This window comes from Micropterus dolomieu, linkage group LG03 (assembly GCF_021292245.1).
Source record: "Micropterus dolomieu isolate WLL.071019.BEF.003 ecotype Adirondacks linkage group LG03, ASM2129224v1, whole genome shotgun sequence".
Taxonomy (NCBI): Eukaryota; Metazoa; Chordata; class Actinopteri; order Centrarchiformes; family Centrarchidae; genus Micropterus; species Micropterus dolomieu.
This window is the reverse complement of record NC_060152.1, coordinates 18,181,589-18,195,886: the sequence shown is the minus strand read 5'-3', so window position 1 is coordinate 18,195,886 and position 14,298 is coordinate 18,181,589. Positions and strand designations below refer to the sequence as shown.

Below are 14,298 nucleotides of genomic sequence, written 5' to 3'. Positions count from 1 at the left end.
TTTATGTTAGGTTGCATGTTTTATTACTAAGTATTTAACATTGATGGAAAGTTGATGGAAAGCTAAATTAGCAAGCAAGTGGGTAAGACATCCCTCCATTCCTTCAGTTGGTGTATTCACAAGAAACCCATCTGTACTTTTATTTGATATCCTATGGATGAATTGTGGACTGGAGCACGATGCTGAGCAATAGTCCAGAGTCTGAGGAGGAGAGAAAATGAACTGACTCCAGAACAGCAATTGATCTGAGCACTCAGTTATACTTAATAGTCTGAATCCTGCTGGGCTTGGTTCTCTCTGTGTGAATACTGAAGCTCTGTATGCTCTAGTGCTACTACTAACTGTGCCCTTGGAAGTTGAGCTCACCAGAAGCATGATAGCATGAGATTCATCATTTCACCAACAAGAAATTTATTTTAGCAACCACCAAGCTGCCGCGTTTGGTCTTTCTCCCAAGGGTTTCTCAGAGAGATTTCACAGCAACATGGCTGATTGCAACAGATTATTGTTGATGTTGTGTTTATGAATACAGCACATTAGAAAGCCATGGTTATCTCATCTTGGCAGCACTTGCTTCCACCTGTAATCAGTACACAACATTAAGAATGCAGAGTAGCTTTCTATCTTTCTGCAAGAGATGGCACTTTTCTGAAGGCACCACAGGCATGTTTGAGGAAAAGCAAACTGCAGTAGACTATACTTCGAAGATCTCCATTTGCTAGCGTTTCCTTCTGTGGCATAGCATTGTGGGTAGCATTCACAAGTGTACAGTGTTGCCTTCTTTCCTGTGCCCAATCTCTGAGTGCAGCTATTGATTCCAGCTCTGCACAGATTCACATTGCACACTGCCAGCTCTGAAAACAAAACATGTAATGAAACATTTGTGTGCTTAATGAGAAGATGTTCCAGCTCTGATGAACCCTGTCGGGGGTGGGGTTATGATTATTTGTAGTGAAAAAAACACCACCTTAAGTGAGCGGATATAAAATAAAATAAAAATTTTAATACAGAGTATCTGTAAATAATAATTCAGGGTTTGACACCAAGAGGATGACTTCCTCGCAATAAGCGACACATTAACATGCTTATTTCAAAGGCTGCATTGATCCATTTTACGAGTACTTATTGGAATGCAAAATAGATTGGCAGATTGACTGATGGGCTGATTGAGTTCACAAAAGATTGACAAGCTAGATCAATGAATCCGTTCTGCATATCCTCTGAAAAGAAAGCAAAATTAGTTTTGTTTGAGTACCTGAAGGAGCACGAAACATCAGTGTAAAATACAATTTTGTCCTACATTCACTTATTTGATCCAGGCCCACTACTCATGATAACTGGAAGAAATAATAAAAATAAAAATGGCAAGTGTGTATAAGTCACAACCCAGGATCACTGTTATTTACATAGCACAACGTTCATATCTTCTGCTAAACAGTTTGGATAAAGTTCTACTCTGCAGGAAATTCCCGTCTTTTTTGCTGTGTTACCAGAAAAAACTTGAGAATATGACTTCAGGTCGTAAAATTAAATATTTATTCTAACTTCAAAAAACTTGCAGAGTGTACAGCCTGGGGAGTAGTATGTAAGCTGTTACTCCTGAGAAAGTGCTTCAGTTTAGATAGCTTGGAGAAAATACACAAAATCACAGCAGTGTGAGTGAGTAGTACATCTGGTGAATGTGTGTGTGTATGTATGTATGTGGGTGGCTGATATTTTGTGATATGTTTTCTGGCTTTGTGTTAAGGTGGGTTACTGTATATGAGTGTAACCTCTCATAATGATGCATCCACAGCTGCTCTGCACGGATTAACATAATGATGTCAGAGAGTCTTGTGGACCAGAACGCGCACAAAGGCCCTGGGAAGCCAGTGTGAAATTAAAGGGGAGAATTTACAATTCTGGGTGTGAGGCACACTTACAGAGGGGTTGAGAGAAGGTTGGCCCTAATAGGATTTGTAAAGCTTTTCACTTGTGGCAGGGCAGCATGTCTGTCCTTCTCTTTCTCTTTATGCCTTAGAAATTAATTTTTTATGTCCATTTCTGTAAAGCACTTTTTACAGAGTGTGTTATAATGTCCTAAGAATAATTACTTACATTTCAATAAGAGATTCAGGGAGAAAGGGGCTCTGGATGTAATTTTAAAAAGAACTGACTAAATAAAAGGAGTCATGTTTAGTCTTTGTTTGTCATGGCAAAAATAAGTATTGTGGTGGTGTAGACTACATGCATTTCATGTTACAGGGACTTGTCAAAGTGACCTGGTGATCTATTTTACCAGCTTTGATTTAATCCATTTACAGAACACTTACCCATGTGTAACCTTGGGGAAGAAATCACAGAAGGATATGGTGGCAGAAAATGCTGTAAACATATTAGGATGATGGCTAAGCAATATCAGATTGCTTTCCTGTTTTCAACATTATCACAATGAAAACATAGACTTCATCAGAGGTCAGAGAGAGTCGACCAGCACATTAACATTATTGGCTTATCTTTACTGATAAAGCCTGCAATGGTGAATGTGTGAGATTCAAGATAAAACCAGTAAAGGCTTGTTTTAACTTGTTGCAAGTGAAAAATCCTCACTGGTTTCAGCACAAGTGATTATCTGAGACTGGCCATGAAGAATAATGTGCCACTGAAAGGTCTCTCACAGTATGCTCGCCTCTGAAGTGTCTCTGCTCAGTGCTTGTCAACTGATATTTGACAGCAAAGAATGAGCTCTCCATCGGGTATTATTGAAATAGAACAGGAAAAACTGAAGCCAAGTTTCTGAGCTGCCATCTCAATTAAAAGTACAAGCTCAGCAGTAGAGCTGCAACTAATGATTGTTTCATTGTTGATTAATCTGTCGACTATTTCCTCAATTATCAATTCATTATTTGGTCTATAAAATGTCAGAAAAGGGTGAAAAATTAGTTTCCCATAGCCCAAGATGATATCCTCAAATGTCTTGTTTTGTCCACATTTGTCCAAAGATATTCAGTTTACTGCCAGAGAGAAATAAAGAAACTATAACATATTCACTTTTAAGAAGCTGGAATCAAACCATTTGTCTTAAACAAAAAAAGACTTTGTTCAGTGTATAAATATTTAGTGCCATCTGGTGGTGAAGTTTGCAAATTGCAACCAACGGCTCACAGTGAATTCAAACGCTCCCATTTCCCGGGTTGTGTGTTCTTGTGCTCTTAAGTTGGAATGTGGAATCGACATGGACACTACTACAAAGATATCTACGATATCTAATTTCAATTTAATTTCTAAATTCAACAACAAAAAGAGGCTGTGAAATCTTTACCCCTGGCTAAGTTTTTATTATTTGTGTCTTGTTGTACTTCTTATATTTTTGTAAACTGTTATGTATACTTATTCATACACTTTATTCCTCTTTTTGCAATAGAGGGTAGGAAAAAACAATCATGATTATTCCGACACCACATGAATGCAGCATCAATCACAGCTCACCCCTCCTTTACCAAGCATGCAGGTCTCTTCCTTCTTCTACTACTACTACTACTACTTCTTCTTCTTCCGTCTTTGTTCGTATTCAACGTAGAGATGAAACACGCTCTGTAGAGCAGTTTGTCAGTTTGGGCTATTGTAGAAACATGGCGGCACAACATGGCGAGGTCCATGTTCGGGGACACACAGTGTATGTAGATAGAAATGGCTCATTCTAAGGTAATAAAAACATAACAGTTCATTATGTAAAGTCTTTATACACCACTGTAAACAGTGTTATGGATATTACATTGCATTTCTGTCAATAGATCCTCCTAAATATTACACACTGAACCTTTAAACCAATTAATCGATTATCGAAATAGTTGGTTATTAATAAATAGTTGACAACTAGTCGATCATTCAGTTAACTAGTAGAAGTTGAACCATTTCTAAAGTTATAACACAAGAAAATTTAGCATTTTCTGTCTTCATGTATTTCTCTTTGCAGATACGCTTCTGGATGACTTTCTGCTGACCTACCCCGTGTTCATGTCGACCAGTGATTTATGTCAAGCACTGCTGGGACAATATCCTTGAACACAGGGGTTTTCACAGCAACATTATTACAAATCTTCCGCCTTTATGAATGCTACAGACAGACAGTTGTTTTATATAAAAAACACGACTGCTTTAATGACTCAAAGTTGCTCCACTTCACTCAACTGTGTTCATCCAACATTCTCTCTTGCCGCATATCCTTAAATCAACAACACACACACACACACACACACACACACACACACACACACACACACACACATACACTGGCCTTATCCGTGCTTCATTAGTATAATGCATTTCATGTCGCTCTCTATCTGTGCTAAAGCCTTAACCGCATCTTACTTATTGCACCAAGCGATACAGAGGGAAAGAAGACAGGAAGGAGGCTCTGGAGAGGAAACAAAAAGTCCTACACCTGGTGTCACAGTGGATGGCCCTATGCAAAGATTTCCTGAGGGAAGACGAGCATGTCAAAGTGTTAATGAAGGTAGGAAATATAATGTACAAGGGAAAGGGTGGAAACTGGGTATGAGGTGGACTTAATATGGGACAAATGAGAATTGACATTTCCTTCCAGAGCTTGTATCGTTATGTGTTGGATGATCTTTATGAGCACCCAGCCCTGGAGAAGGATGTGAGGGAACTGCAGAAGCTGTACCAGCTGCATCGCAGACAGTGAGTAACCGTTTGATAACTTATTTTGTCATATAATCATACGTCATTAGTTATTACTCAGTACATACATAAATAATCTATAAAACTGAAAAACCAATTTTTTTGTTGATATGACGTCTGAGTGTTTATAACAGCAAGTATGACTGTGACTGTTGGAGGCCTGAAAAGAAGCAGAGACTCTAGTTGAGAGTATAAAGAAAGACCTCCTTCTCTGCTTGGTGGCTTTATGTAGCCTCTCATCAATGAATCCATTCAGAGATTGAAGAGTAATTGCAGTGTTCTGGAGAGTTATGCACGGAAACATGAAGGTCATGTGCTTTATTTTAAATCTCCTAAATTGAGGAAATACAGGAATTTTGGGAATTAATGACAAGCTGTCAGATGTTTTGTCACTTGCCATGCTTCACCACTTGTTTACTGGACACAGTCTCAAGCATAGTAATGGTGTCAAACTCATGAGCATAATCCCACATCTATATGTATACAGTATATAAACACAATGAGGCACATAATTATGGTTTCTGACGTGTTGAGAAATATAGTAATTAGATAAGTTACTAACAGTTCCATTCAGTCATTATGAGCCGCCATTGCAGTTTTTAGTGCCAAAGCAATCACTGGCCTCATGTTACCGTATATTAAAATTATACCAATGACTTCCATGCAGCAAAGTGTACAGATTTTCAGTTTGGGAAAAAGAAACCACTTATATCAGATCGGTGCTTAGTATGACACACTGAGTTAAGGTATCGTGTCAGGGAGAAAAAAGCTGCATTGAATGCGTCCCCAACGTATGTATGGATATATACAGACATAATACAAAACAAAGTTTATATATCTTTATAGAAAAGAAAAACCCTATTGATTTTGCCAAATTAGATTCTTTTGTACTGAGAGAGACCACTGTGTGCCGCGCCTTAATAAAATGGACTTAAATGATGCTATTGTGTCCTGCTATGCACAGGTAGCAAACACAGGATGTTTTAATTGAAACACATTAACACAAATTCTGTCTTTTGCAAGATGGCCCTTTGGATCGGGTGCTCACTGGTACATGGGTTGTTTGTATAATTTTTTGTTTTTCTTCTAAATGAATTATACTAATTAAAATTGTTCGCATGTGCTTACACCATGACAAAATAATAGATCTGTACCAAAAAGAGACCAGAGGGGGGAAGGCTGAAATCTTACAGTAGCTTATTGCATCTACCCATGCATAATCATGCATATACACACATATATAGACATATATAGAATATACATATGCATACTATAAATGCTCACATGGATACGGGCTGCATGCATACAGAACATATAGGCAACATATACATATATAGTATGTAGACAGACACAATGATGCATGATTTCCAATGTTAAACAAACTCGTCTAGTTCCATCTGTCTTTAAGTCCTTTCTGTAACTGCACACTTATTCCTTTCCTATATAATTTACATATAGGAAAGGAAGGAATGTTTTTAGTTAGTTATGGATTGACCATAGAAGTTGAGAAAGACATATTTGTGATGATAATGATGTGCATTTTTAATATTGGTCTGTTTTGTTGTTGTTGTTAATGTGGAACTGTTGCTTAGCTACAGTTTATTGTTTAAAAAAAACACACATTGCTCTTTGACGTTAAGAGTGTAAACAACCCCCAGTCACCAGACACATTGCCACGCCCATGTCCCCCCCTTTCCTCCCTCAACCACAGCTTCCAATCAGATCTTCTCCCTGGGGATGCTCCAACCTGCCGCCCATTAGAAACCAGAGCAGATAATTCAACCTGACTTCACTGCCATTATCTGGCCCTGCTTTATTCATGTTTTTATCCAGGGAGGGGGATCCACAACACCCACTCCTTTAAAGCTGTGGACTTTGTGTGGGTGTTACTGACATACTCTTCACCATCAGGCTCATCCCGGGGGAGGGCAAGGTTGACTGCTTTGTGGCAATCTGCTACTGAGTGCAAAGCTAAAAGGTGTCATTTTTTATAGAAAGAAGCCTCATTTAGTCCTTTGCTCCCGTCAACTCCCATCTGGCCTTTGTGCAAAAGAAAGCTCAAGTCATACACGTGTGAAAGCTTAGGAATCAAACACCACTTCTCTTGCACTCTCTCGTCATGTGGCGTCATAACTCACCGAGCGCGCTGACACCCACAGTGACTCTGTTTTCTTGAGGAGTGAGAGAGTGCATTATATCCTGAGCTCTGGTTTGACGCGACAGTGGGAATCAGGTTTTTCATTAGAGCTGGACTGCTGCTGGCCAAAGAGAGGGGATCCCTCAGGGCAGGCTTTGTGCCAACATGACTATTGTGTTGCAGAGCCCAGTAAAAGCTGAGGGATGATAATAGACACGGGGCTTTCCATCATGCTAGCCGGGCCTAAGTGATGAGAATAGGGTGATTGAATGAAGGGATCACATTGGAAGGTCTAAAAATCTACAAAGCACTCTAATCTGGCCTTGACACTGATCTTAAATAATGGAGTGAATGCAGCAGAGGAGTACCTTACCTTGATTATAGACTGTGTGGATGGTGAAGTTTTTTTCTACTTGACATAGTTGCAGCCTAAGGAAAATCTTCAGATGAGAGTTTATTTTAGGATAAAGTACGGTTATTTTTTTTGTGCATGTGTAGGCACATGATAGTTTTCACTTTACCGATATATTTCTTCTTCTTTTTCCAGTACGGTGGATGAATATTCCCCTCAAAGAAAGGTGAGTGAAAAGATCTTGTGTTTGCTCTCTTTTTAGGGCACTGTGACAGCAAGTCATTTTATTTCAACAGAGCTGGCTACCCGCTTCGACACACTCGTTTGGGTGTTGGAGCTATTGTCCTCACATTTCCTGCTAAAGACATTGTTCTGCTGTTCAAGCGAAATGCCCAGTGTTCTCAGGCAATATGAGTGTGTGTCAAAATCTACGCATTTCCCTCCTTTTAGAGCAAAGCACTTTTCCACCAATTGAGCCTGAAAGAGAATGGGCTCCAGTCCAGAGGCACACAGAGGGAGACAAAGGAAGGTAAGTCATAAAACATGGTGTTCCTTCACGCATTCCTCCCATCATACGTTGTTTCCAAAGCTGTAGAAAGGAGACATTCAGTCTGAACAGTAGAACAATGGGAATCTTTCCAGGGAATCAATGAGAAGGTTTGGAAATGCAAATTCCTGAGTTATGAATAATTGGGATCAGTTTTTGCTTCTTTTAAGGTTCACCCACATTTAAAAAAACAAAAACACTTGATAGTCTAGATTTTATCCGTTGAGGTTTTGAGAAACCCGTGTTAGAGGTTTCTGCTTTCATTTGAACTACTTTCAATCAAATAAATTGTCCCAGTTGACCCTTTACCTTCATCAAGAGGAATCTATTGAGTATGCTTGGTTTGGCCCAGTAATGCCACACTACACAGTTCTCTACAGCTGATCACTGAGTGGTTACACCGGAGCAGTTGAGGGTCAGTTGTTCTGCTCACCTTATCAATAAGTGGCAGCCCTGCTGTATCCTCTCCTTCCTGATGTTTCAGAGATGGAAGCAGGTGACTTAATTCATTGGTTTCTTTCTGATTGAAGGTGCGCTAACTGACTAGACAAACTGCCCGTAGTTTGTGGTAAGAAAACCTGCACCTCTATAGCACTCCATTGATTAACCTGCCTCTAGAATACGCCCCAAACTGTTTTACATCAGCTCTCACAACAAAGGGGGTAACTGCCCAAGACCCCCAGGGGCCCCAAAAGCCACAGGGAAATTCTGATAATTTGATTAGTGAACATTTCTGAAGGAATTTGCACCAATAAAATTCTACTTGATTACCACATGATTCGCTAGTCTTGTGGCCCTGTGTCATAATCTAGTTTCAACAGCTTCATTATTTAAATCTGGTCCCATTTAGTACTCCAGCATCTGACTACTGGTTTGTCTGTGGTTATATAATGAAGCTATCATGTATAGTCTGTTGTGTGCACTGGGAAGTTGGAGATGACAGGGTACATACACTATGCAGTGGGATTTGGTTAGGGATGTGTGGTCAATAGTGACCCAGCAGCAAATTCTTTCTCTGAGGTGCCCTAACAGGTTATTATGGCCATGGGAAGAGCTGCACTTCATGTAAGCACTGTGCATTCTACATTGTACCTCACTGAAACATCCTCTCTGTTACAGTGCTGTGTCATGTGTATATCACCATGGACTCGTATCTAAGTATGAGGGCCCATCCTCAGGTAGTGGCCCAGGAGCTGCTGCAGGTAGTGGCAGAAAGGATGGATGTCCCACTGGGGGAACTGGTACTGGTGGCTGTCACTTACCCTGGAGGTAAATACAAATCTTACTAAGCAGTTACAGCACATTACCACCATCATTACAGCGCTGTGTGATAAATTACTCTCACTGTAGTGGCAGTCTGAACAGAAAATTTGTAGTCTGTTGCACTTTTGATGATATAAAAATTAAACACCAGTGTACGACTGTATTTAATACATTAGAATAGATGATTATAAAGTTATAAGCTATCCTGTTGAAGTCAACACTAGTAGAAAATGAAAGGATGTATTGTCTGTGAAAAACTCAATCATACAGCATTTTACTTTCTCACAATGTTTCATACTTGAAGTTTTTTTCCTGTATTGAGTTGTATATTGAGCCCAGACATGAATGTGTGAGATTGTAATCAACAGTAATGACCTAAATATCTCCAGCTTAAAGGTAGAAGCATTTGCAGTCCAGTAATATAAAGTCATTATCTGTTATCAGTAACTGGCTGCTTCAGAGTGGAGCCTGGCACAGCAAGGCTTATCTCTTGCGACTGACAGCTGCTTACACGCTGCCTGGCAGATTTTTAATGGTATTCTGCTGTTTGTGGCATGTTTTCTCCCCTGCAGGAAGGCTCCTTCTGCAGCCTCAGGACAGAGTCTTCTCCGATCCTTTACGGCCATTGGGGAGGCTGCATGTCTGCAGGAAGGATCTGGGTGAAGTCCTGGTAAGAATATCACCGCAATATGTCACTTAAAGATCCTGTACATGTATTGTAGTGTCAAAACAGTGTTTTGACACTACAATACAACAGTGTGTCTCTGAATGTTTGTCAGTCTTTCAGGTGATATGATGTTGCCATTGTTTTTCTTTTGTTTTCCCCATTCAGAACCCATCCACAGACAATTCAGAGCTGCAGCAGAGGACGGCTCGAATACTCAGTTTAAACACATGGGACGTGGCTGTTGCTCTCACCAGCTTTGACTGGACCATCTTTCACTCAATACATGAGGTTTGTCCCACAGCTTGAAAACTTTCGATAGATATTTTACTTTTGGAAATTCATAGTGTGCCATACAGCAATTGTCAGACCAACAAACCTACAACTATGATACCAATACAAAACATCACCAGAGTGCTCTACACATTATAAGAAGGTGCAGCATGCCCACACCCTGAGGTTCAGTAATTGTAGTTTCAGTTTATTCAGCAATGCAATAATACAATTGATCTGCGAGCCCGGTTTGTTCGGAGGGATGGGACCCTGTACCATCTGCCTGATGGTAACAGCTCTTACACGCTAAAAAGGGACGTGTATAATTGGTTGCCTCTAAAATGCACCCCCTGTGGGCCTGAACAGTTCTAAAATACATCACACGTGACGTGCTGTTAGCGTCACGTGCCGTGCTCTGCTCAACTCTCATGAGTATACATTGTTCTTTTACAGCAAGAGCTCGTCTATTTCACCTTCAGCCGCCACAGTAGCAGTGGCCACACCGTGGCGTTAGAGCTGCTGCTGCAGCGCTGCAATGAAGTCCAGCTGTGGGTGATGACTGAGGTGTTGCTTTGCCCGATGCTCTGCAAAAGGGTCCAACTCATCAAGAAGTTCATCAAGATTGCTGCCCAGTTAGTAGCTTTACTCTAATCCTCCTGCGTTTTGATGTACTGATGTAATCATACACACACAGGCTTCTCACACTGCTGGCCAGCACAACCGCATTTCGGCCCTCAAATCTTTAGGGATGCTGCCCCCTCCACTGGCAAATCAATAAACTGCATCTTTGTGTACTTGTTCTTTTATAGCTGTAAAGCACAGAGGAACCTCAACTGTTTCTTTGCCATTATAATGGGCCTGAACACTGCAGCTGTTAGCCGCCTCAGTCAGACATGGGAGGTAAGAATCAAATGTGCCAGCTTTATAGCTGAATTATACTGGAGATACTATACTGTACTATACATAACATCCTGTTATTGTCTCTGCAGAAAATTCCTGGGAAATTCAAAAAGCTGTTTTCAGAGCTGGAGACAGTTACAGTAAGTGATTCATTGCACTCACCTATGTGTATACATTACACTGTAAATATCTGATAAATAAAAAAACAAGACTAACAGGGACTGTAACAGGGAATACAAACTCATGCTTCTCTGTATGAGGCGAGACAAACAGATGTTTTTCATCTCTAAACATCAGGCGAAACATCAGGTGTTTCAGATGATCATTAGTCTCCACTGAAGTCATAATTCAGCTCTAACAAAGCATGCAGGCACAGGCCCACACATTCACCCCCAGAGGGTTAGACTCATTGGTTGTGAAAATGTCTTCACAGGATCCCTCGCTCAACCACAAGGCCTACAGAGACTCCTTCAAGAAGATGAAGGCGCCAAAGATCCCCTTTCTTCCTCTGCTACTGAAAGGTGTGCTCATTGCTCTGTCTCTTCAATACCCCACAACTAGGAGGAGAGCGCAGTGAAAGATTGGCAGAATTGACATGCAAATACATACAAACAGACATTTTACCTCAAATACCTTCTGGTGACTACTAACTAAATGTTTATCTGTTCTAGATATTACGTTCATTCACGAAGGCAACAAGACGTTTCACGATAACCTGGTTAATTTTCAAAAGCTGGTGAGTTCACGAACACTCTGTAGCTTTAAGCTTTGTAGCTTCTGCACAGAAAACGTACAGCAGAGCAGAGTTTTGAAAATGCACGTTTAATTGAAGCCATGTTTATTTCCAGCACATGATAGCAGATGCAGTGCGGCACATCCGGCAGTGTCAGAAGGATCAAATGGGTCAGTAACAAATGCTTTGTTTTCTTTGTAATTCTGGTCTATGTGTAATCAGTGGTGTAATGGCATTTTAAAAAAGTGAAGAAAGTATCAGTCAAGGTAAACAACAACAACAACAACATCCGTGGACAAAAACTGTTAACATTGAAATACACAATCTCCCTATAGTTAAAATCAGGTGAATACTACTTACTAAGATGTACACAGCCATTTTACTTTTTGACATAAAAATAATTTCGGCAGGGTTCAGCCTCCACGATATCCCTGCACATTCAGGTTACAATTCGTGTGTGTACTTTTGTGCATAATACAGACAGAAAAGTTGTCCTGGATGCTGCTGTCTTGGATGTAAAACCTTTCCTTTCCCTCCAGGCAATGGGATCACCCAGAAGAGCAGCTCAGAGGTTCGAGCCTACATTGATTACCTTCATATCATCGACAATCAGCAGACTCTGTTTGAACTGTCGCACAGACTGGAGCCCCGTGCTTAGAGAGCGGCTCTTACTTGCACTCCCCCTGTGCGTCAGCCAGACTTGATTGCCAAGGAACAATCTATCGCCGTCTCATCTATCTCTCAGGACTCCGTCAGCAATCAGAGGACGCTGCGTGATCCTGGCAGACTACGGGAGGGAGCCGCTCAATCAGGAAAAACTCTCCCACTGAGATGGGAATAAACAGCAAAAGACATCTTAGGTTAAAAGCATACATGTTTCCTTAGTTCCACTACAGTGTCACTGATCCAAAACACCTGAAAGCAGTATGACTAGACCTGTAGGCCCAAACCCGTTGCTGCTGCTGTTACTTTCCTTTCCTACAGATGGCAGAGGTTGGCAGGTGTAGAGCTTTTTTGACCATAGACTGTACATATACTGTACACAGTCTATGGTTCTGACAATGACCCAACAGCTCCCCTTTGTGGAGAATCAACAGCCTGCAAGGAAGTGCATCTAAAAAAAAAAGCTACAGAAAGCAAATGTGTTGAGCATAGACCTTGAGAATAGTATGTGTGAAAAAAATCCCCTTACTAGCCTTTTTTGAAAAAGTTTTTACCTGAGCTTTCAACACATTATAAAGTGATTGAGCTCATAGATACAGATTCAGAACTTGTGATACATCTGATGTATTTCCAGACAGCGTTTATAGATCTGGCTGCAGAAGGCTGTTTCATCAGATTTAATCAAAGAGTATTTTCAGTCCTATACTGCACACACACTTGTGTTTTCTCAGAGCTCAACAGTGTGTGCACAACAAGCTGATGTCTTGCTAAACTGAATCAAGATGACAGAAATTGTGAAAATGATAGAATATTTAACATTTTAATATATTATTTTCATTATCAATATTTTTACATTGCAGAATTATCTCACCATGCAGTTTTCTATTCTTTAACCATAAAGCACAGTGTATTAGATGAGGCTTTACACACTTCAAACGGTGTAAGAACAGGAAATTAGAAAAGAATACATAGTATACTGTATTTCTTTGGTATGTGTGAAGAGTTGTGTGTCCTGTGTGTGAGTTATAACACGTATGTTAGCCGTAGGAATGCTCATTCAAATGAATGCTAATTGCTTATCTTTTTTTTAAAAAAGCAGTGGTATGAGGAAATGCATCTAGTTGAGCTGTGGACAATCAGGTAAAAGAAGCAGCAGACCTGTACGGATACATCTATGTTGGTCCTTAAAGATATGTTAAACACAACATAATGTATTTTCTCCTCAGTGTATATTAAAAGGTCAGCCATCAAGATAGTTTTGGTTTGATTTGTTGAGGTTTGGAAATATTGGCTTTAGCTTTATGATACTCAAAGTAACTCTGCAGCAACATGTCTTTCCAAAAACAATTACATGGTGACTCAAAACAACCCACAATAACCCTTCTTCTGAACAGTTTCAATGCGAACTGCTTTATAGTAAAACCAAATGCTACTCCTTCAATGATCCACAGCAGATCTCTCTTATCTAGATGTTGTCTAGGAGAAATATGTTTTATTGTGTTTTTGGGTGAACTGTCTCTATAAGTGGAACAATAGCAAAATCAAGTACTACAGCACCTTCTCGACAAAAACAGAGAAAGAAAGAAAGAAAGAAAGATAGAAGCCATTTGTACAGTGTGTAGTAACACTACTGTATGTGTAGTTATAGAAGATATAGTATTTCTTCTCTAAATTGGTCGACTGAAAATTCTCACTTTTCCCCTATTTAGGACATTTAAGTAGGAGTTGTAAAGTGTTGTAGATGGAATTTTGCATAACATTGTCAAAATTGTTATTTGTATGTTTTGGATTTTAAAGCCAACAGTAAACATGGAGAGCACATGGTTTAGCAGTATCTATCTTATTTTGACTTTCATTTGTATCATCAACAATGTACAGTTGATTCTGTTTATACTGTATTTATATATATGCTTACATTCTGGAAAAGGATATTTATTTATTTCAGAATTATTTATTTGTTCAATAAATATTCTGTTTGATTTCATGTTGTTTTTATGCACTGATTTGGCTGGTGTGCATGATATGGCAAACCATGGACTGAGCACCAATGTCAACTGTGCATGGAATAAAATATTTTTCATCA

At 39.8% G+C, this 14,298-nt stretch overlaps 1 protein-coding gene across 3 annotated transcripts in view; it reads left to right on the top strand.

Moving 5' to 3' along the window:
- Window positions 1–14,298, top strand: part of LOC123968088 (rap guanine nucleotide exchange factor 5-like) — a 26,188-nt gene extending 11,890 nt beyond the window's left edge. For all 3 annotated transcript variants that reach the window (XM_046044574.1, XM_046044572.1, XM_046044571.1), the window contains 15 exons: window positions 3,956–4,034; window positions 4,351–4,495; window positions 4,586–4,683; window positions 7,368–7,398; window positions 7,623–7,701; window positions 8,839–8,988; window positions 9,555–9,652; window positions 9,815–9,937; window positions 10,373–10,551; window positions 10,729–10,819; window positions 10,909–10,959; window positions 11,253–11,340; window positions 11,491–11,555; window positions 11,668–11,722; window positions 12,092–14,298. In XM_046044574.1, the coding sequence (XP_045900530.1) occupies window positions 3,956–4,034; window positions 4,351–4,495; window positions 4,586–4,683; window positions 7,368–7,398; window positions 7,623–7,701; window positions 8,839–8,988; window positions 9,555–9,652; window positions 9,815–9,937; window positions 10,373–10,551; window positions 10,729–10,819; window positions 10,909–10,959; window positions 11,253–11,340; window positions 11,491–11,555; window positions 11,668–11,722; window positions 12,092–12,210 (1,451 nt within the window). In that variant the 3' untranslated portion in view covers window positions 12,211–14,298. The remainder of the gene's footprint in view (window positions 1–3,955; window positions 4,035–4,350; window positions 4,496–4,585; window positions 4,684–7,367; window positions 7,399–7,622; window positions 7,702–8,838; window positions 8,989–9,554; window positions 9,653–9,814; window positions 9,938–10,372; window positions 10,552–10,728; window positions 10,820–10,908; window positions 10,960–11,252; window positions 11,341–11,490; window positions 11,556–11,667; window positions 11,723–12,091) is intronic.